Source organism: Erpetoichthys calabaricus, chromosome 7 (genome assembly GCF_900747795.2).
Source record: "Erpetoichthys calabaricus chromosome 7, fErpCal1.3, whole genome shotgun sequence".
Classification (NCBI taxonomy): Eukaryota; Metazoa; Chordata; class Cladistia; order Polypteriformes; family Polypteridae; genus Erpetoichthys; species Erpetoichthys calabaricus.
The window spans coordinates 180,461,893-180,486,722 of record NC_041400.2 but is presented as its reverse complement, the minus strand read 5'-3'; the positions used below and the strand labels follow the sequence as shown (position 1 = coordinate 180,486,722).

Genomic DNA, 24,830 nt, shown 5'->3' with positions numbered 1-24,830 from the left:
TTTTCAATACTGTGTAATGTACCTGGGTACTGTGTAATAGTGTGACAACATGTTCACTTTATTCTCGACATTTCTACTTTATTCTCGCCGTTTATGTCAAGATTAAAGTCGACATGTTGACTTTATTCTCGTAATTTGCCATTAAAGTAGAACATTGTAAAATGAATATTTAAATTACCAGATTTTCTCAAACCCTGTCATAAGTTATATAGCACATTAAATGCTTTGTGTTAAGTGTTCCCCGAGCCATGTTAAATCGAGTATGTGCTTCTTAAACTGACTTCCTGTTGTACTGAGGAGGCACCCGCAGCGATCGCCACACAGAATACATTCACTTCATGATATTCCTGCTCTCAGAACATTTAGAATGCTAAGATAAATACTTGATATCATTTTCATGATCAAATGCATTAAAGCATGTATTAATCATGTGGGGGCACGGCGGCGTGGAGGTTGCACTGCTGCCTCGGGTGTACCCTGCCTTGAATTTGCATGTTTTTCTAGTGGGTTTACTCGGCGTGCTTCAGTTTCCTTTCAAAGTCATGTAGGATGTGGGATTTTGTTATGCTATATTGACCCTGCTAGTGTATGTGTTGCTCGTATTCACCCTGCGATGTGCTGGCGACTCGTTCAGGATTTTCTCCTGTCTTGCACACAATGTTTGCTGGGATGGGCACAACCCTGAATAGATGGCATAATTAAACATGTATAGTGAAGATATTTTTCAAGTTCTTAACACTCCGTGGGCTAAGTTTATAACTAGTTTCAATTTCACAAAGACATTTATCGTGTGGTGATTGGTTATGTGGAGAAAGTAAAAGGAAGGATAGGAACTGGGGTTTTGGTATGTCAGGCAGACAGCACGTGTGCAATAAAGAAAGTCCGCTCAGAAGAACATCTTTTGAATTCTGTGTTCGTGTCTCCGACCACCAGATCACAAACCCAACATTTACACAATATTTAAGTTAAACCTGTGCGATACCCATTCATACATCCAGTTTTTTGGAGCCTCGTCATACCTGCCATAAAGATCTCTACACTGAACGTACAACTGGGGACCCCTTACTGCCAGGGAGCAGCATTACCGCCTCACTACCGTGCTTGTTTAATACCTGCTTTAATGCATTTCATCATAAAAATGATATCAAGTATTTATCTTAGCATTCTAAATTTTTAGAGAGCAGGAATACCATGAAATGAATGGATTCTGTACGGTGATTGCTGCCTCCTCTTAGAGCGGAGGAAGTCAGTTTAAGAAGCGTAGTGATTAACAACTGGGTCGGGGAACACAACACAAAGCATTTAATGTGCTGCATTAACTTATGACGGGGTTTGAGAAAATTGAGTAAATTAAACATTGATTTTAGGATGAAGTTTAGTTTATGATATTCTACTTTAATTATGAAGTAAACTATGAGAATAAAGTGGAAATATCGACTTTATTCTTGATATATAGTTTGTTTTTTTCTTCCGTGTCCGTATTTTTTTTTCTTCACAGTGGCCCTAATGCGCTTCCATAGGGCTATACCACAAACAGCATTATAAATGCAAGTTGCAGTTTTATTATTTATGTTTGCTGTGATGGGCGGAACCCTGAATGGATGGCATAATTAAACATGTATAACGAAGATATTTTTAAAGTTCTGAACACTCCGTCGGCTAAGTTAATAACTAGTTTTAATTTCACAAAGACGTTTATCGTGTGGTGATTGGTAATGTGGAGAAAGAAAATTTAATTTGGTGAATACTGTGTAATGCACCTGGGCTTGAAGCCTTGAAGTAACGGTGCAACTATCAGTAATACTATTATGTATTTTATTGTTATTATTTATTAGTTTAAATATTATTATGCAGTTTAATGATGGTAAAATTGTTTAAAAAGTCATTTTAACGTGTCAGTGGACAGAGATTATTAACATTAACAGAAAGTGTAGTTGGTTTACAAAAAATATTTACTATTTATTCCTTTTGTAAGACGTGTTCAGTGCAATCCAACTTTTGACAAACACCTCTGGATATTTTACCAAGTCTAAATGCCTCTTTGGATGGTTGAAAATATGTTGTCAAAATCATAGTTTAAGCTTTTGCAAAATTTGTTCAATTAAAAGGTTCTATATTTTGACTGCATCTGTCATGCAATGTGATTCCTTCTCTTTAGTGCCACCCCCTTGAAAAATCACTTTATGGGGCCATGCAAACCTGGATTAATACTTGTGTGCACATTAAAATGTCTTTTTGTACGATGTACAATTCTCATAACAGTCAAATAGGTTATTCTTAGCCAGTCTACTGCAGTAATTGCAGTGGAAAATGTGGTTAACATCCACTCATGCATGGGGAAAAAAATACCATCTAATACCGTGAAACCGGGATAATTTAGAAAAATACTGTGATATAGAATTTTGGTCATACCGCCCACCTCTAATACATATACATACATATATACACATATACATACATACATACATACATACTATACATACATACATACATATTATATATATATATATATATATATATATATATATATATATATATATATATACACACATATACATATACACACACACACACACACACACATTTGTGTGTGTGTATTAAAAACAATATGGTCATTCTATGATTAAATAACTTTTGACATGAATAAAGACAAATATGTAATATTTGTTCTATTAAATACAAAGAACATTTTATTAGCAGTATTCACCTTCTGTAATACACCTCCTTTTACAACATGTCATACTAATACAAATCTTTAACCACCATAAAATACCTCACACTGCCTAAAGAGCCTAAACTTGACAAAGTTATTTCAGGAACGGCTGCAAATGTATGAGAAAAACTTAAGAGGTCCATGATTAACCATATAATATTTCAAAATACCTTCAAGATATTTTACAGGTAATTTCTTAAAAACACAGAATTGCTGTAATGCCATGCTACTAAACAGAACATTTCATATTTGATTGAGCATGTACCAACTGAACTTAACAAAAATTCAAAATTCAATAATTGCAACAATAATTTGCAAGCTGTATTTCATAATTTGCACAATTTATCAGTAACACTGTTCATAAATAAGCACAGCACTATATGAAGCACCAGTTTTTGAAAAATTACAACACATGTTACTTACTGAGCGAGACTGCTGTGTTTGGAAGGGGACAAATTGGCCGGCAGGAGGCAAGTGTGGTGGATGATGTGGTAAGTGAGGTGGGTGTATTAGAAATGGGTCACCAGAGATAATGGGTGGGAAAGCGTAAGGGACTGGCAAGTGCTGGACAGAACATGCCTGGAGCATCTACAAGGTAAACAAGAAAGACATTTATTAAGTGTAACACAGTAGGACTCAAATATTTTAGTCAGTTTATTTATTTTGTATAACACAGAATTCTGATTAGTCAGTTTACTCATTTTATAATATTGATCAGTTAAATTAAAATCTCTTGTAATTCAAGTACTTTTGAAAAATGTATTTCAAGTAATACAAATTAATTTTATTGATTGATGCATTAAAACTATAAAGCATTCAATAGTGTTTATAATAAAAAGGCATTAATTTGTAACACATACATTAACTAGGACTGGCTCATTTGGACACAGATTATGTGCTGATATTCTGTACGTTCACATTTAGTTTGCAAGTTCAATTCTCACCACTGACTCTTTGCACAACCCTGAGCAAGTCTGTGGTTTGTAGTTATGATGTGCTTTGTTCCCTCTAAAAGGTGCTATACAATGTGATTTTGTAATTGCTTTGTGTGTAGATGCACACTAATTAATCTGTAACACATTACAAGACAGATTCTTATTACTCACCTATTAATGCAGAAAATAACTGTGCGACCTTGAAGTAAACTAGACAGGTACAGAAAATGAACCAAGAATTTAGCTGTACACTCTACTTGGTATCTATCTATTATCCATCACCCTCCTTCCTTCTACCATTTAAAAAAATAAATTAATTAAAAAAATATGACATTAAGGCAGGGGCCCCACCAGAGTCCTGATCTTGGAGGAACACAATTCCTGTTGGCTTTCAGTATAGCCAAAGTCTTGATTTGAAATGAATTACTGCTGTCAACAGAAAATTGGTTCAACCTTAATTTAAGTTTACCTAGTAAGATTCACAACCCTTTACTGCTTCTTTAACCCACGATAATGAAATGTGTGCTCATTATTAAAAGAATTGGAAAGAAAACAAAATCAATGAAGTATTAATCTGATTTGATTCATGAACCACTTAAAAGATATCTTCAAAAAATCAAAATCTACATCATTAGACAAACTTGAAAAGGCATGACTGACTGATAGCACTAATGATGCATAGAATTAAACTCACTTCATTAATAGCAGCAGCTGGAGAAAAATCCTATAACCACTATGATCCTCCAGAAATTAGACTAGAGACCCCTACTATAGATAAAATGTGTAAGAACTTATTCCTGGAAAGGCATACCTGTAGTAGGTGAAGTTTTTCTTTCCAAGAAATCTAACAGTCATTAGATAAAATACACCTTTAACTGGACCCTTTGCATAATTGACCTCCTTGATGTGTAACTTATTGTGGTTAATGCAAAAAAGAAAATCCTTACTCTTTATATTTTCCAGCTGCTCATCATTTTAAAGTGCTAATTCTGTCAAAGTAGTCAGAGACAGCTTTCAAATTAAACAGTTAAATAAAATCATTGTCAGACTTTTAAAACTGTACTTCACTCATTTGAGGTTTTCTGTTTATTTCATGATGCTGACTTTGCCTAGCCCACTAACAAACACTGTATTTCCACAGTACACAAGCAGATGGTGCCATTCTCCTACCCTGCATGCATCTGCAAACCCCTTAGTTGCCCATATGAAGAACACACTGTATGAATATGCTGAGAAATGGACTTTTGAATTTCAGAGAACTGGCTATTCTTGTGATTACTTGACTAAGTTCTGTTCAAAATTTAAACTGAAAAATCTTAAAAGATTATATGGATTAATTTAAATTTGCCACCAAATTACTCACTCCCACAACTCATGCCTTGGTTTCACTGGTTCACAGTCAATGAATGATTAACCATATATCTTAATCAGGGGGAGAGAGGCTATCTGGGCATGACCATTCTTTTCAGCTGCCAGTGGGAGAGATTACTCATATTGTGTGCATACAGATTCACATTCATTCACGTAGCCAAAATCATGTTAATACGGATGACCACATTTGTCCAGAAAGCCACCCACGAACTTAAATTTTTTTGTGTCTATGTTGACTGTGTATGTGCTCCTTAAACAACACATAATTATGCTTTTGAAGAACTGCAGAAACATGTGCATAGACTATGCGGAAATGCTTAAAATTACAAGCTCTGTGGGTTATGCCTATGGATGTTGAGTTTTTTTTTTTTATTTCATTCATCTGTGTCCATGTCATCCTCCTGTCCATCCTTAAATTACACATTTACATTGCAAATGCCTATGTGTAACTCCAAAATTCCAATCAGAAAATGTTTAATATTTTGCTTTGTTTTTGTTTTTTAAAAAAAACTAAACACAGCTATTCAGGTATAAACTGCTGTCTCTCACTCTCTCGGCTACTCTTCTGGCTTATTTGACTTAAAATAAAATTGTGTAGATAAAATCAAAAGCAGTCAAAGACAAGCACAGAAAAAAAGGTAGCCGACAGAATTAATACTAGCAGCACCATTTATCACATCAGAGCACATCTAGAGTTGTGCAAAGGTGGTCAATTACATGGGTAAATATTTAGGGTGCTAGTACCTGAACATGCTTCTTATATCCTATATGCATTATGACACTGCTGTAACTCAGAGAAAAACAGGGAGTCGAAAGACAAAAAAGTTAGGTCTTGCAATATTTTGATGCTGAAAGCAATATTGCTATTGTGTGTCAAACTTTCAAACAGCAGTTTAACTGAGTCAGTGTTGAATCACATAAGAATCAAGCATCCAGCAAATCCTCTTGACTTGATGACCGAAGAGCACCAGCAATCTTTAGGAACCATTCATTCTGAATGGATGGATGGATGGATGGATAGACAGACATACAGACAACACATGATATATCACCAGTAGGAAATCTGGCTTTTTACAGAAGTTCAACAACTATACAGTATATTATTACATAATAGCAAACAACCAACTCCTCACAAACAGGCACCAAAATGACTAAAAAGATAAAATAGTAGTCATAGCCTCAGTAAGTTTTTATAAAAGTGTACGTCAATAATTCATGTGCTTGAAAAACAGATAAGTGAAATATCAAATCATTCCTCACAATGTCAAATTGAGTCTTTTTTACATAAGCCTTAAGTACCAAATCAAGGTGGTTATTTAAGCAAACTGTCCAGTTAAAGGTGCCAAGCTCATTCATGTAAAATAAGATGGTAATCACTTACTGGGGGAGGCACACTGCATACAGGATAGTGCTGCCCACTGAAAACCACCGAACATCCTGGAACTTGCTGGGTGTTGCAAGCTGGGATATGCGGACCTGTGCAAAGTGGTATACCATGAGGTGCAACAGTGGTGACAGTGTATGAAACTGGAACTGTACCTTGGTGAATCTGGGAAAACAAATCAGTTAGCAAAAAAATTATTTTTGATTAATAATGAAGTACACTCTTGATGCATAAAGTCTTTTAAAATTAGAACATGTGCATAGTTTAATTTTGTAACCTTGAAGTGAACTACAAAAAAGTCTAATTCAAAAAATGCAAATAACTAAATTTTACCCATAGAAAGCATGCATACACAAAGAGGATTTTGGCTAAGAGTACACAGGAATCCTAATTGTCTATTAAAAAATAGATCAAGACAATATTCCTTGCTTTCCACCAACCAAAAAACACTTTTACTGAGTTTCACAACTGAAAAATCCATTGTAAAAGGAAACTGATTTACTCATTGCTAATAAGTCGACAACTGACAAAAACCCTAAGAATAAACTTTGGACTCAGCAATATTGCCAAAATCTGATATCAAAGTATAATTTTAAACATCAATGATACAAATTGCAATGAAGATTTCTTTTTAATCCCCCATAATTGCAATAAGACAAGCTTTAAAAATGGGGCCCTAACTATATGCATTTTTACTGCCTGGAGTTATCTAAAACATTATTACCTGCTGTTTAGTTACTGTTGTGTTCCTTAAGTATTTTTAGAATTTCACATTGAACTGTGAAGTAAAATATTTTAAGATTTTTTTTTTTTTAATTTTGCTGAACCGAGACAATAAAATGATTGCACATGAATTAAATATATAGTATTTCCTAAAACAAGATCAAATTACAAAAATAAACTAGTCATGCAAATAAAGTGAAAAGTAGTGCAAAATCCATCACAAATGTTAAGGAATAGTATTTATACATGTCTTGTTAACTAAGCTAATGAACCAAGTACTTATTTTTTAAGGTAGATTTCCAGTAATTCTTATTTACCTGTTTGTTTCACTATTGCCTGATTGGCAAAACTGTGGAAATTGCCATCTCCTTTAAAAAAAGTAAATTCCACTTTTGATTCAACAAGGACTCTGCAATAAAATGTAACAACTAAAAAAAGCAACAATGCTGTATTTAAAGTTGCTGATGATGTACTTTTTTCACCCTTTTTGTTGATGGCATCTTGCTGTTGTCAAGTCGAGGGGCATGCACTGGTACAGTGCATGCTGCACCCATTACATAATGAAACAACTCGGGATCCCGGTTGGCAACCCCCCAGGCAGACACATGGTCTAGTCCCACCCTCTGGAAATGACCCTGTATCTGGCGCAGCCAGGTGTTACGTGGGCGACTCCTTGGCCTTGGCCCAGCTACTCGGGTCCCCAAAAATGAGGATCTTACGAGCTGGATCACCCTTGGGGAAGTGCGCCACATGGTCGTAGTGCCGTAACTGACACTCCTTCACAATGTAGGTAATGTGCCTCATTTGGGAGTCCATGAACAACTGCTCATTCGACACAAAGTCAAACCAACAGTACACAAGGATTTTCTGGAGAAAGACAGTACCAAAGGAGTCCAGTCTTCGTCTCAGGTGAGCTGTTGTGAGCATTATAAAAAAGATTTCAATACAATGTCCCTCACTATAATTTTCAGTAAGATATGCAATAGTATATGCCTATCTACAGAACACTTTGATCAAAAAAAAGTATAATATCAACTAATTCACATTTAGAAAGTAGGTTTTTAGAAAGGGCTGTCTTGGTTGACACGCCCCTGCAACATCGCATGGACATCAGGGACAGTGCCTCTGGATTGGCAGACCGGGGTGGTGGTCCCACTCTTTAAGAAGGGGGACCGGACGGTGTGTTCCAACTACAGAGGGATCACACTCCTCAGCCTCCCTGGAAAAGTCTATTTGGGGGTTCTGGAGAGGAGGGTCCGTCGGATAGTGGAACCTCGGATTCAGGACGAACAGTGTGGTTTTCATCCTGGTCGCAGAACAGCTCTACATCGTTAGCAGAGTCCTGGAGGGTGCATGGGAGTTCGCCCAACCAGTCTACATGTGTTTTGTGGACTTGGAAAAGGCGTTCGACCGTGTCCCTCGGGGAATCCTGTGGGGTGCTCCGGGAGTATGGGGTACCGGACCCCCTGATAAGGGCTGTTCGGTCCCTGTACAACCGGTGTCAGAGATTGGTCCGCATTGCCGGCAGTAAGTCGAACCCGTTTCCAGTGAGAGTTGGACTCCGCCAGGGCTGCCCTTTGTCACCGATTCTGTTCATAACTTTTATGGACAGAATTTCTAGGCGCAGCCAGGGTGTTGAGGGGGTGCGGTTTGGTGGACTCAGGATTGGGTCACTGCTTTTTGCAGATGATGTTGTCCTGTTTGCTTCATCAGGCCGTGATCTTCAGCTCTCTCTGGATCGGTTCGCAGCCGAGTGTGAAGCGGCTGGGATGGGAATCAGCACCTCCAAATCCTAGACCATGGTCCTCAGCCGGAAAAGGGTGGAGTGCCCTCTCAGGGTTGGGAGCGAGATCCTGACTCAAGTGGAGGAGTTCAAGTATCTTGGGGTCTTGTTCACGAGTAAAGGAAGAATGGAGCAGGAGATTGACAGGCGGATCGGTGCGGCGCCCGCAATGATGCGGGCTCTGCATCTGTCTGTCGTGGTGAAAAAGGAGCTGAGCCGTAAGGCAAAGCTCTCAATTTACCAGTCGATCTATGTTCCAACCCTCACCTATGGTCATGAGCTATGGGTAGTGACCAAAAGAATGAGATTGCGAATGCAAGCGGCTGAAATGAGTTTCCTCCGCAGGGTTTCTGGGCTCTCCCTTAAAGATAGGGTGAGAAGCTCACAGTCATCCGGGAGAGGCTCAGTGTAGAGCCGCTGCTCCTCCGTATCGAGAGGAGTCAGATGAGGTGGCTCGGGCATCTGATCTGAGCACGTCCAACCGGGAGGAGGCCCCGGGGAAGACGCAGGACACGCTGGAGGGACTATGTCTCACGGCTGGCCTGGGAACGCCTTGGGATTCTCCCGGAAGACCTAGAATAAGTGGCTGGAGAGAGGGAAGTCTGGGCATCTCTGCTCAAGCTGCTGCCCCCGCGACCCGACCTCAGATAAGCAGAAGAGGATGGATGGATGGATGGTTTTGTGTGGGTTGCTTAATTATCTGTGTCAAATTGATTTTGTAATGCAGTGCCTAAATGGAATGAGTTTTAAAATAAAACAAGCATACCACAGTACAGAATGCAGGTACTGCTATAAAAGAAATATACTCAATTGAGGAAAAAAAAGAAACAATGAATGTACTCTAGTTTTCTTCACCTGTTCATGAATGTCAACCATAACTGTATTTTGTTGAGAAGGGTGTGCAGTAGTGTGTAGCAGACGCTGGGATACATTAGGAGGGTGAAAGGCGCGAGGCTCTTCTATGTTTGGCTGCTGTCCATAAGAAAGATGATGGTAGTTTTCATCCTGACTACTAGAGTTGTGTCTAATCACACGATCTCTTCGACCACGTTGGCGCCGAGCTGGAGGACTGAAAAGAAAAAATGAAAAATAGATTACATGCGTTAAGAAATTAACTTGAAATGAACATTCTGCACCAGTTTAATAAATCACCTAGAACTGTACTTAATTAATAATTAAAAAGTTTACCAAAAGACAAAACACACTGGAACCACATACCCTTATTGCTTGTTCCCAACCTCAATCATTTCTTCACATCACAAGTAATTATTTTTCCATTTACATAGAGAAATACCCTCCGTTTCAATTTATTTTTTTATAGCACTGTTCATTGAGTACAGGCTTACAGGGCTTGCACAAATTTACAGCTATAAGGATAACAGCAGAAATAGTGAACCACATTATCATTTACTTACCTGAAGACACACAATAGTTTAGACATTCAGTAAAATGGAGTTAATTTAATTTGATTAACATAAACAAATCAAATTTAAGTCCATTAAAATTAAAGCTGAACTATATCTCATTGATGAAATGAAAACAAAAACTTGGATTGATACCACTTCTGGAGAAAATTAACCTCTAAGGAGTCCTTGGTCAGTTACAGTATAACAAAGTAAATGTTCTGGTGACCTACACCAATTGGTCATCCACTCTCTCCTGGGCAATCTACAAATACATTTTTGACAGACTTGAATTTAAAAGCTTCTAGTATCTCTGGTTTGATTTCCCATGGGCATGTGAGACAGCAGGATAACAGGAAGAGGGACAGAATAGAGAAGGGTCAGTAATAGTTCACAATGATTTTTACAGTTGTATTTTTGTACAAATGACTAACAAACAGGTGCAATATGAACCACTAATCAGCAGCTCTAAACAGGGTAATGTTGCATTCTTCAGCCTGGATGTAAACACTGAAAATGACAAGACACTTTTTTTTTTTTTTTTTTTTTTTAACACATGCAGGAAGATCATTTTGTTTGGGAAACTATAACTTAATGCTCAGTCTCCCCCATAATTCTTGGAATGTGTACTACAGTATTATGTTGTCAGTTTGTCCTGCTTTCTGCAAGGCAAATGCTTCATGCATGGGTAAACCCTTAGGGTAATGAGGCACTCCACATACCTCAAAGCTAGTTCTTCTCTATTCTCAGGAGTTAGAAAGAACGTGAGGAGGACACACCCTGGATGGGAACCAGAAGCTCCCAGGGGTTCACCTGGCTCATTTCAGGCAAAAATCAATAAGTTGTCTGCCACTTCCAGTCAGAAGACCAAAGGACAGTTTGAGAAAATGTTTACTGCAGGTGGGATGGAGGTATCAGAACCATGAAGACCACTTCACTTTCAGCTCCATCATGCTACTTTCAGAGGAACCATATGGATAAAGGGCAATAATCCTAGAAAGCAGGGCTTGAGCAAAGGAAAGGCTGGAGTTTACCTAACTTGAACTGTGTTGAAAACACATGATGGCCATGTGTCGGAATGAAATTTATTTTATCTTGTAGCGTTTTGGTAGAATAAACGTTTGAAATGTGGTACTTCTTGTTGGCTCACCCTGTATTATCATCAAAAGAATGAACCTGCCCTTTCCATAGCTCCTTGGTGGACAGCATGTATCCCTACACACTTCCATCTATACTCGTCGCCCCAGGCAGCACTGCCCGATCCACTCTGCTACATGATCCAGACGTATAGGCAGCAATAACTCTTTCACAGACTGGCAAGAAATTTCTGCCGCACCTGCAGTAGAAAAACACTGATCTAGGCAGAGATTCAAAGCCAGTCTGTCAGAGGACAGATGCGGAAGATAAACAATGGAGCAAAAACACTGGAGTTTATCTAGGGAAACTGGGGAACAAAACAACAAGCAGGAGATGACACAGACATACATGAAAACTAGGGAATTAAGCCGCTCAAATATGTTGCACAAACACTTCACAAAGTATGCTGGCAGCTAGTTATAAAGCTATTACTTCTGCCTGGTTATAAAGCATGCTGTTTAACCACCTGCAGCTCACGCTTGCACTTCTGACTGTGGCATGTTGTATGCTATATATAGCATTTGTTCCATTTTATGTAACATTATATTTTTAAAGTTGCTTTATGACAATACTTGATTAACGCGCTACATAAAATGACATGGTACCACCAATTAAAGTCAAAACTAATTTCATCACATACCACAGATCAACTCTCCTCTTCAACAGCCACCATTCTATCTCAGACTCTGGGTTGTAAAAATCTTTTTTTTTTTAAATGCCAGCTACAAACTTCTGTATAAGGGCTAACTGTAAAGCTCTCTCTTCAGGTAGTGGTGATCCATTTAGAATGGTCTTGGCATCAGTGGGAAATGTATGAAAAACTAAGTACCTTGTTGTACTTACTGGAAGCTCAGCACAGAACTAGCACAGCTCTAGAGCTATCTGTACAATGAAACAAACTTCTTTTTCTCAAATATTCTCGCCACTAGACAAACATCACAATGGAAGTGATTGAGCTGGCTGAGATTCCACCGGAAGTATGTCAGCACTACTGTGTGCATATACCCTATTAATATATTGTGATAGTTTTATTCTCAAACAATGCGTTAAAAAATACCATTCATATTGCGACACTCTATATATTGCCCAGGCCTACTAGGCAGAGACAAAAACACTGTTCAAAGACTTGCTCGAGATCAAGCACCCCCCACAGGCTCATAATACAAATGCTGCAAGTTCAAATAGGCAAGTAAGGCCTAAGGTATTTAAATCTTTATAAGTAAGAATAAGGATTTGAAAATTAGCCTAAACAGGGGCCTGGAGAGATAAGCACAGAATCAGAAAGTCGAATTAACTAAACAATCCGTGCCATTATAACTTTTTGTTCGCTTAAATGTAGTCCTCCAAAGTGCATATTTTTAATGCCAACTCTACATTAAATATGTAGTTTTGACAAGTAAAACTATCTTTACTGTTGACAGTAAAACATACGATACATGTACTGCAGTATATATAAAAATGTAAATGTACAATTGACAGGTAGAGAACAAACAGAACTTGTATTTCATGCGGAGTTCATCTTTAGTGAATTTGCTGTGTCATCAGTAAAGACACTGGGTCTTGCAAGAAGTAAAGACTGAATGGCTGTGAAATGCTAATGGTCAGGCATTTGCTTCCAACTAACCAACTGCATGCTGTTCGTTTCTTGCACCAAATGTAATCCGGTGTTGGCTTGACTCTGAATTGTGCTTCTTCTTTCCTCTCATTAAGCATAAATTGATTATCCACATCTGACAAGTTATTCTGTATTCTTAGTAAGCTTAAACTGTTATGAAACTCTGCTGTGATTCTGGAAACATTACAGTTGTTCTTTATATATATATATAAAAAAAAAGACCAGTTGGATATGACTGGTGTGGCAGAATAAGAAAACTAACAAGTGGTTGAATTAAGAATGTGCTTCATTAACTGTTAAATAGGAGATTAGTTGGAGTGAAACTGGTGGTCCTCTAGGATAGTCTGACACCCCTGAGTTAACTGCTCATATGATGTCGCACTTTGCTGTTCTTTATTGTGTGGCTGCTGATTAAGGGAAAAGAAAAAATAAAAAAAATATGCAAGTCAACCATAATTAAGGCATAATAATTATGATAATAAGTAGCATTAACTGGTTATGTAAGAAAGTGTTTGGAACGAAAACCTGCAGGTACCGTGGCCCTTCAGGATTTGAGCTGGACACCCCCGTTATAAATGAATTTTTTATGAATATGGTTTATTCACACTATTTTTTTCACACCTGATGTGATTAAAATGTGGTACTGCATGTACTTGATGGATGACAGTTACAATATGTGCACTGAAAAAAAGATAAATCATTTAAATGAATATAAATATGCATTAATACAATCTGAACTGTAAAACTATCGGAAATCTTGAAGGTATCACTGGCATTCCACCCAACTATGCATTTTATTAAACTTTAAAACAATGCATTTACAGTTAGGTCCATAAATATTTGGACAGACAATTTTTTTCTAATTTTGGTTCTGTACATTACCACAATGAATTTTAAATGAAACAACTCAGATGCAGTTGAAGTGCAGACTTTCAGCTTTAATTCAGTGGGGTGAACAAAACGATTGCATAAAAATGTGAGGCAACTAAAGCATTTTTTTTTAACACAATCCCTTCAATTAAATTAAAAATTACCAATCTAAAAACTCATGATGATCTAATAATCTACCCTGATTTTCTTCATCAATTAATCCATGAAAGTCTCTTCTAATTATCATAATAAACATTACAAAGTTGTCCAAAACATGTTTCTTCCATCTTAAAAATGTTAGGAAATTAAGGCGCTTTTTAAATAAACAGGATTCTGAGAAACTAATTCATGCATTTATCTCTAGTAGGATTGACTACTGCAATGCGGTGTTCACTGGATGTTCAAACTGTTCTTTATACAGCCTCCAGTTAATCCAAAATGCGGCTGCAATAATTATTACAAGAACAAGAAAATACGAACACAACTCCAGTTCTCAAATCCTTACTCTGGCTCCCGGTTAAGTTTAGGGCAGATTTCAAAATCCTTCTTTTAACATATAAAGCATTAAATGGTCGAGGTCCGGCTTAATTGTCTGAACTTATCATGACTTACAAACCTGAGCGCACATTAAGATCTCAAGATGCCGGTCTGCTTATGATTCCAAGGATTAATAAAATAACAGTGGGAGGTCGAGCTTTTAGTTACAGGGCCCCTAAACTGTGGAATGGTCTGCCTGCTACTATAAGAGATGCCCCTTCGGTCTCAGCTTTTAAATCCCAGCTGAAGACTCACTACTTCAGTTTAGCATATCCTGACTAGAGCTGCTGATTAACTGTACAGACTGCATCTCTGTTGTTAGTCATTAGCACTTAAACATAAGTAACATGACAGTTATAATTGTATAATAACCCTCACTTATTCTGTTTTTCTTCTCGGTACTCCAATGTGGCACTTGGTGCCATGGCCCACCTGCCAAGTTGTTTTGCCTGCCTAAGGAAAAGTCATCCCAGATGGAGGATCGCAGGAATCGTGGGAAAAAGGGGTCCTTTCATCGGATTGGCTGGCCCAGCACTGTTTCAGCCGTGGAATGGCCAAATGGGGGAGGCAGCTTGAAGGATGAGGTCTCCAGGACTCTACACAAATCCAAACCTTATTATGGGATATATCATCTACTGTGAAATTCTGCTCTGTACTTCTAAAATTTATATTTTTTATTTCTTACTATATTGAGAAATTGTTCTGTTCTGTGTACTGCATTGTATTGTATTGACCCCCTTCTTTTGACACCCACTGCACGCCCAACCTACCTGGAAAGGGGTCTCTCTTTGAACTGCCTTTCCCAAGGTTTCTTCCATTTTTTCCCTACAAGGTTTTTTTGGGAGTTTTTCCTTGTCTTCTTAGAGAGTCAAGGCTGGGGGGCTGTAAAGAGGCAGGGCCTGTTAAAGCCCATTGCTGCACTTCCTGTGTGATTTTGGGCTATACAAAAATAAACTGTATTGTATTGTATTGTATTCACAAAGATAAATAACCACAAATACCAGTGGAATTGGCATTGTCACATAAATCTGATAGTGCCTTTAAGCAATATCATTATTATCACCACAACCCAAAGATGTGCAAGCTAAGTTAACTAGGAACACTAAACTGGCTTGATGTGAGAGTTGTTATATATAAGTGCCCTGTGAAAGACTGGAATAACTCACAAAGTAGTTTTAAAACAAAACACTGAAGGAATACAGGGTTTCACACTCTAGCCATACTTATTTATGGAAAGTTGTGTCCTTTTCTTTGCTTGTACTCTTTGTTTTAACAAAGACTTTGGTTTCTTGTTATATTAAATTCAGCTGGTTATGGGTTGCAGCTTTAGTTGTATTTAGTTTTGATTATGGATGTAAGTAAGCTTCTTAGTTAATCAGACTTATAATTTTCCAAAATCACCAGGGGCCTCATGTATAAATGGTGCGTATGCACAAAAATGTTGTGTAAGAACATTTCCACGTTCAAATCGCGATGTATAAAACCTAAACTTGGTGTAAAGCCACGCACATTTCCATGGTAGCTCATACCCTGGCGTACGCAAGTTCTCCGCTCGGTTTTGCAGACTGGCGGCACCCAGCGTCAAAGTAGTGCTACTGTTCCTGTGTGGTTATCCTTTCTTTTTCTGATTCAGATCACTGACGCGGCTTTATAAATACACTGAAATTAACCGCATATTGTTTATTATTTTAAGGCATCTGATTGTAATTAACCTGTAACAATACAATGGTCCACAGAATGGTCAAACTATTCCAAATACCATAACTGCTTTAGCGTTGTTTCAAACTGCACCTTCTTTCAGCTGCTCTCGTTAGGATCTGCCACATCAGATCATCTTTTTCCATATTACTCTCACTGCACCACTCGGAGTATTTATATCACTGTATCCGAGTGTGAATCACAGCTGTACAGCAGCTGATCGGAAAGAGAGTTATCAGTATACAGCATCAAGCACACGCTGCCTCAGCCATTCGTTATTTGAACTGTTCTCATCTGACAAATGCTTCACCGTCTTTCCTGTACCAACCTCGTGGTTCAGAAACAGTTTCATCTCAAGAACTCTAAACACACTCAATCAGTCCATCAAGTTCTCCTTGTAGAACTGTTTGTACTTATAAGTACAATTGCCTCACTGTAAACTTACGATAGTTATAATATTGCACAACCTGAGCCACTGTATAAAGCACGTATTTATATGTGATGACGATATCATTTTTAAGATGAAATGCAGAAAAATATGATTATATTATACACATAAAACTAACTACACATTGTCACAGCGCTAGTGAGGAGCTGGAGCTTCATTCACGGATTATTCCTGCCTCGCGCTGTATTCTTGCTGTGGCTGGAGCGACAGTGATAGATGGATAGAATAATTAAACACGTACTACGAAGATATTTCAATGTTCCTTAAAAGTTCTGAAGAATCGGCGTTCTGAGCTTACAGATGACTTAACGTCTATTACAGAGCTGATTGTGTGGCAATTGGGTATTTGGAGAAAGAAAAGTAAGGACAGGAATTGGGGGTTAGTACTTTTGAGAGAGACAATACTTCTGTAATAAAGTATTTTATCGAAGGTCGCGCATGGCACAGCAAGCATCTTGCATGAGACATGAACAATCACTTCGCCACTGTGTTTCCATGTTTAAAAACATGCTTTAACTCCTATCATCATGAAAATGATATCACATATACTTCTCAGCATTTTAATTATTCAGAGATCTGTAATATTATGAATTCTGTGTCCTGTCGGAGGAGGAGAAAGCCCGAAGCACGTAGCGATTCACCCACACAGAAGATCAAATAAAAAACAAAGCATTTAACGTTCTACTTTAATTACAATGGGATTTGAGAAACTAGTAAATTAACACTAGAATTACCAGAGCCTACGAAAAAACTCGTATATCCGGCCCACCTTAAATCGCTTCTTAAATCCGTTCACACCTCTCCGCCAGCATCCTTTGTCCTCTAAATGTGCTGATAAAAGACAAGCTGCCAGCAGCCGGCTATTCCATCCCCCCACCGACTTAGAACGTGAGCGAAGTTTTCCCAGCTCACGCCTTCATTGATTATGTGGGAGTGAAGTGGAGTTTTACAGTGGAAATAAGACATATTCATCAGTAACTGACAGTGCATAACAATGTATAAATTTTATGTCCGTTTGAGGTTTAAAAGAAAAGAAAAAAAAAAGCAACTCTTCATCCCCAGCGGGGAATCGAACTCAGGTCTGTGAGGCAAGGAAAAGCTGCTCTGCGCTAAGAGGCAAATCTTAGCGCGCTACGCCACAGAAGCTGTTGAATTATTCTTGAAGCTTTTGTGAAAGTGTTTATTTGATCTTTGGAACTCGGGCTTTATATATTCTATAGTTTATGCCTACTACATTTTGTAACATTTATTACTAAAATATGAAAAAGTTTCCGTTTTAACAATGTGTTTACATAGATTACTTTAGAATAATGATGTCTTATTGCCACTGTAAAACTCCACTTCACTCCCACATAATCAATCAAGGCGTGAGTTGGGAAAACTTCGCTCACGTTCTAAGTCGGTGGGGGGATGGAATAGCCGGCTACTGGCAGCTTGTCTTTTATCAGCACATTTAGAGGACAAAGGATGCTGGCGGAGAGGTGTGAACGGATTTAAGAAGTGATTTAAGGTGGGCCGGATATACGAGTTTTTTCGTAGGCTCTGGCAATTCTAGTGTTAAACGATTTTAAGATGAAGTTTATGATGTTCTACTTTAATCACGTACTTTATTTTGTCATTAAAGTGGAAATTTCGAGATTAAAGTTGACATTTTGTGCTTTTTTCACACTGTGTGCCTTTTTTTTTTCCTCTGTACCCTAATCAGCTTTCATATGACACTCAGACGGTGGGCTACGACTTGCCTTTTCACGACAACTTCTTTTTTTATTTCGGGCACTGTGCAACTTTATGAACTTGACCTTTTGAGTTTCTCCGACACTATGTCACTCGATCAACTTCCTTTTGTTGTTTATATCACTGTTTAAATCAACAAATAGTACGTTTTTCTTTGCCTCCACTTGGTATTTGTTGAAATTCTTCTATTTTCCCTCTTGCTTTTGCCATTGCCTTTTCACAGAGTGCTGCGCTTAAGGGCTATTTATATTGATTTACATATTCTAAGAGGCGTAATTCTGGGAGGAGTTGGGGTGGGACAGCAGACGCGAGCACGTGCGTTAATTTTCACGCTGACCGGGATGTATGTAGCGGAAGAACGTGGAAACTGGCGTTCGCACAGATTTATGCATCTGGATTTTTTTGTGCTTAAGCACATTTCCGCTTTTGTGCTTACGTCATGTTATAGTGCGAATTCTACGCACGCCGTTATGCATGAGGCCCCAGGTCAGTTGCACAGGAAATAACAATCTCCTGATCTCATTAATACTCTCATATAAGAAGTTAAATTTAGTATCACCTGATTTCTTTACTTATGTAGAAATACTCTTAGAAAGGTCATACTGTAAATCAAGATGATGGAAACCCTTAGACAGACAGAAAACAATTTCTAAAAGGAAAGAAAACTGCCAACTTGGTAGGGTAAGGGAAGTCCCAGCGAGACATTACAAAGGTATATTGTTGTAGGTATAAAGGGTCCTCTGTAGCATTTCCTCACCCACTTCAGCTGAATAATTTTTTGACTGAAACTTCTCAATGTTAAGTGTGTTACACAGAGAGAATGTGCAGCACTGTTTATAATGGCCCACGGTTCTACCTTCATTCTCTCCTCCACTACTACCCATAGCAGATCCAGTGTTTGTCATAAATGATGCCACCTTCTTAATCGGCTTATTGATTGTGTTGAAATGAAACATAATGACACTAGCTGTGTTACTCAGCTTCATTCAGGAAGTTCCAACATCCAACACAATGGGCCTTGGTTAGAGAGCTATTAGTTAATCAAATGTATCAAAAGTACTACCTACTTTTTAAAAACTAAGGCTAATAAAATTAATTCACTGGAATTGCTCTCTCTTTTACATGCTACATACAAATGCACAAAAGTAAAACATCCCTGTCTTAGATGATTTTGTGCTTTTCTTAGCTGACTGACCAACCTTGATTTTTATTGCTATTCATTACAAAGCACATTATTTCACTTAACTCTGTTCTTTGGAATTGAAACAGGTAATCAGTAGGAATAATGTAAATTCTGAGTATATATTATCATTATTATTAGATGTTTACAATTTTCATTTGGTTACATTGCTCAAACATTTCTTTTCATGTTTTTCATCAGCTATATATATATATATATATATATATATATATATATATATATATATATATATATATACACATACATACATACATACATACATTCATACATACACATATATACACACACTCAGACAATGTTCTAACAATGTATTGTGTTTTACTTTAACTTTTTACAAAAAGAAATGACATTTACAGGCTACACACAAAATGGAGATGATCATCCACTTAAATCAAACCTATACACATTTCAGTAACTCCAAGTTTAACCTTTATGGAGGTTTGCCTAGTAAATATTACACCTTAAAAAATAAAAAAAGAAATCATACCTTCGTCTGTTACGGCCTGGCATGCTGCATGGTTCCCCTGAGAGATGCTGTTGCGCGAGCTGTACTGAAGGTGGCTGCCTACTTGCTGCCATTTCCCATGGTCTGATTGGTGGAGAAGGATTGGGTGAAGCAGTAGTGTACTCAAAGAGTGTATGGGAAAGCCGTTGGCGCTTTGGGCTTGGACTGTCTTCACTCTGCATTTTGAAATAAAACAAAAATAAAGCTTGAGATGGCCTGATGCTCATTTTTCTTCTGAATATCCATGTATTATTAAAAAAAACAATATGCATGTTTAACACTAAAAAGAAAAGACCTCCGAACTCTATCTGTGAATTGTAACTTCAAAATAACCTTTTCACTTCAGAGATTCCATTCAAACACTAGCTATGCTGTTTACATGTTGATATCTTCAACTGTCAATGCTGACAAAGGATTTAAACTGAGACGTCCATGCACTTGAGGAATATCAGATTGCAAGTTAAAGAGAAAATGTTTACTCCAAGATGTTTAAAATCCAAATCAGGGAGATATACAGTACCCTGTATTGCATCCTTAAACAGCACATTTTTGTTTTCATATGTAAACTGTAGGTGTTTAGATCAGAAAAGGCTTTTATCTAAGGTACAGATATGACCTTTAGATGTTACAGTTACTTAAATTTTCTTCACAATTTTAATCATAAAAATTTTAAATATTTTATTTTGGCTGTGATCCCTGTACACCCAAGTATGAAAAAACAATTTCCGCAAAAAAATCTTTGCAATGAATATGGAGCACTAAGCAAAAGGATGAAGTTTTTGCATGCACATCCAGTTCTTCCTGCTATATAGCAAAGATTACCTTAAATATTTTACATACTCTCTTTCATGTATGACATATTAAACAAAGAAATATAATCCTGTGTTCCCAGTGGATCAGACACTAATCTCAAAGAGAAGCAGAAAGAGATTTGAAATTTAAGTTTCTTCTCCAAGCAATATACAAACTCTTATTCTGACTAACTTAAGCCAGAACACTTTAGCTACTCCAGAAAACATTCCATGTGGTCTATAACTTACCATCATGTTTACATGTAACACCACTCCTGGCAGATATTCATAATCTAAAGTTCATGATATGCACTGCACTCAAACTCGATTCCTGACTTACAACATCAGACTGCTAAGAGACTGAACTCTGTAAACAAGAACAGCATTTCATGGATACTACATATACCGTGAAGGTAAAGTACAGCAAGTTTCTATTGTCCTAATGATGCCATTGCCAAAGAGCAACACAAAGTGTTTCCTGCTTCTCAACCCTCATCATAAGTTTAACTATCAAATCCATTTCCAGTTCCTGAAAGAGGCAAAAAACCTAACTTTAGGATTTCAATACTCAAGACATGATACATTAATTGTGCAGCAATTCCTTCCTGTATATTTTATTTTTCTGTAACTGTAGTATGTATAACCCGATGTCCTGTTAAAAGTTAACCACCAATTACCCTGTTCAAATGGACCATAGGTTAGCACTTGCATGACTTTCTGAAGCTCATCTTTTGATTTTGATACGAGGAAGGAACTGGTCGGAGCACACATTGATCGAGCAAGAAACAATGTCCAAAGATGTATTGTTTTTGTGTTAGAAAATTTATACTTGTACAATAATTCATTCAACCATTTTCCACATCCATGTTGACTTGTTTTTGAAATTAGAAATATATGCTGTAAACCAAAAATGCTATAAACTTAATTCACATATTTAAGTATACTGTAGAAAAGCCCTATAGAATTCCCTTTTCAGGCTTAAAGTTTTTTCTTCACAACCTTGTATACAAGCAAGGATAACTATGTTAAGGACACACCATGCCTCAAAAAATTATACAAGATATTAAAATATCTCTTCTTTTGGGTGTATCCAGGGGGAAGCAAAATGCAGTTAGACTTTTTTTTTTTAAACTTTCACTTTCATTTAATTTAAAATGGGTAGAAGAACTTATGACATGTACAGAGAGAGAGAGAGAAGGCAAACAATCAAAAATCAATACGTGCTGTTTGATCTTTTAAGTATGCGAAGCACCGTGCAGGAAGCATATCGCTTGACAAAGCAGCCACATTTAAGCCCAGCAAGGAAGAGAGCAATGTGGAGGTAATCTTTCAGTGTTTTTTTGAGGAGCGGCCGTATCTTCTAGGGGTGCAAACAGCCCCCGTGCTCACAATATATTTGAGGAGTTTTATTTAATAGGTAATACGCGCTCTGGTTGGGTAGCTTCTCAGTCATCTGCCAATAGCATCCCTTGTATGAAATCAAGTGGGCAAACCAACTGAGGAAGCATGTACCAGAAATTAAAAGACCCACTGTCCGCAGAAATATGCGAACCAGCAAAAAATCCGTGATATATATTTAAATATGCTTACATATAAAATCCGCGATAGAGTGAAGCCGCGAAAGTCAAAGTGCGATATAGCGAGGGATTACTGTAGTGAAAAAGTAATTCTGTTGAAACATGAGCTGGAGGAGCCCAAAAAAAGACCATAAAATGAATTTACTTCTAACATCACAGCCTTAACCTAGAATAGGATTAAATGTGTGCTATTTTACTTGAACAACTCCACAGAATAAATATGTCCTAACAGTATCAATAAAAAAGACCAGTCACTATGGCATTGAACAATTAACTAAAAGGCAGCCAGTGTATTTCCTGCTACTGACTCACTGTGTGAGTTTCAGCAAACCACGTAATACTGTAACCCATGACATGTGAAAAACATCAAGAAATGAAGTTTTTGAAAAAATGGAAGAAGCTGATAAATAATTAAGTCTTTCTTGTGGAACACACATAAAAATGAGAACCAATTATAGCAGTACAACCGTAAATAAGAACTTAACAACTATGTTACAATATAGGAAATAAACAAATTTTAAAAAGGTAAAACATGATACAAATGTAGATATTACCAAAAAACAACAAACGGTTACGTAAAAGGTGAACATAAGAATTTGAAGGAAAGGATATTGGGCTGAGTAGGAGTTTAAGCTAAAGATCCCATATCCACACCCAAAATTAACTCAAGACCTTTACTAGATCTCAGGAAAAGTACAGTGAAAACATGAAACGGATCTTGGGATATTATGTGTACTAAAATGCTATGTTAAATTAAAAAACAATTAAAAAATATTTACATTGCCCTTTTTTTTATTTTTATAATGAACAGGTTTCCAAGATGGTTTATGAACCCAAAGCTACAATAATATTGTTTATATTTTTGTAACCAATTTAACACAGCAGATTTTTTTTTTTTTTTTTTTTTTTGAAGTCCAGTATCTTAATTACTAGGTCTGTAGTACTAGGGTGCTGTACCATGTTAGCCATTATGAATGTAGTGAGAAGTCAAGCAAAATGACACCTTTTATTGACTAACTAAAAAGATTACAATATGCAGGCTTTCAAGGCAACTCAGGTCCCTTCTTCAGGTAAGATCTACATTCATAATGGCTAACACGGTACAACACCCTAGTACTATTAAGCCTAATGTAACACTACAACAACAACAACATTACAACACTCTTGGTAGAATTTCCTAAATGTTTCTACGTCACAGATTAAAACATGCCAAAATGTATAATGTTTTTAAAATGATTCCAACTTCATCTTGCAGCACTAAACTCATTCTTAATACCAAAGCATTTTCCAGTTCTTTCGAGTTTAAAAAAAACATAAGCTGATGGGTAACTGACTATATGGAAATGGGTACAATAATGCTGTATTAGATAGACAAGACACCACTGATGGACATAATATAAACATCCCAAAGAACAAGAGATTTGATCCATTTTATATAGCTCCAGCTCCCCATTTCATTTACTGCAGCTAGCAATAAAACAGCATTTTCCCAGGCCTGGCTTCAGTGTTAGTGGAATAAGATTACAGCTCCCATGGCCCAAAAAAAAAAAAAAGGTACATGAAATAGTGTGTTTAGTATCAAGTTTTACTGCATTAATTATCAAACAATTGAATGCTCTCAGGTTTTAAAAACTTAAACTGACACTTATATATACAGGTGCATTTGTCACTTAAGGGCGGCACAGTGGTGCAGTGGTAGCGCTGCTGCCTCGCAGTAAGGAGACCCAGGTTCGCTTCCCGGGTCCTCCCTGCGTGGAGTTTGCATGTTCTCCCGGTGTCTGCGTGGGTTTCCTCTGGGCGCTCCGGTTTCCTCCCACAGTCCAAAGACATGCAGGTTAGGTCGACTGGCGATTCTAAATTGGCCCTAGTGTGTGCTTGGTGTGTGGGTGTTTGTGTGTGTGTGTGTGTCCTGCGGTGGGTTGGTGCCCTGCCCGGGATTGGTTCCCTGCCTTGCACCCTGTGTTGGCTGGGATTGGCTCCAGCAGATCCCCGTGACCCTGTGTTCAGATTCTGCGGGTTGGAAAATGGATGGATGGATCTGTCACTTAAAACTGAAAAATATATGAATATAGAATTTTCAGCATTAGGGCTGTCAGATCAAACACAGATTTAATTACATTTGAATAACAATCACTAATTTTATTACCATGTTACTCCAGACATGATATGCAGCAATACTTCTGTGTTTTGTACATCACTTACATGATCAGCATTACTATTTTTAAGTGTTAGTTTGTTCTACTGCACTGCTCTGAGTTTTGGTTAACAGGTGTACTAACAGATTTTAAACACTTCTTCAGTGCCATAAAAGTATCTTTTTGCTCCTGATCCTGTTCCATTTCACTCTTGAACCTCAGATGCCCGATTTGCTGCGGTTTTATATTAAAACCATTTGGCATTCATTG

The 24,830-nt window shown here is 37.5% G+C and overlaps 1 protein-coding gene across 1 annotated transcript in view; it reads right to left on the bottom strand.

Annotated features, from left to right (window-relative positions):
• Nucleotides 1–24,830, bottom strand: part of rnf38 (ring finger protein 38) — a 225,456-nt gene that overhangs the window by 26,465 nt on the left and 174,161 nt on the right. Inside the window, exons 3-6 of the mRNA XM_028805790.2 lie at nt 20,040–20,233; nt 9,765–9,978; nt 6,401–6,568; nt 3,137–3,301 (exon numbers count right to left, since the gene is read on the bottom strand). Of these exons, the coding sequence (XP_028661623.1) occupies nt 3,137–3,301; nt 6,401–6,568; nt 9,765–9,978; nt 20,040–20,233 (741 nt within the window). The remainder of the gene's footprint in view (nt 1–3,136; nt 3,302–6,400; nt 6,569–9,764; nt 9,979–20,039; nt 20,234–24,830) is intronic.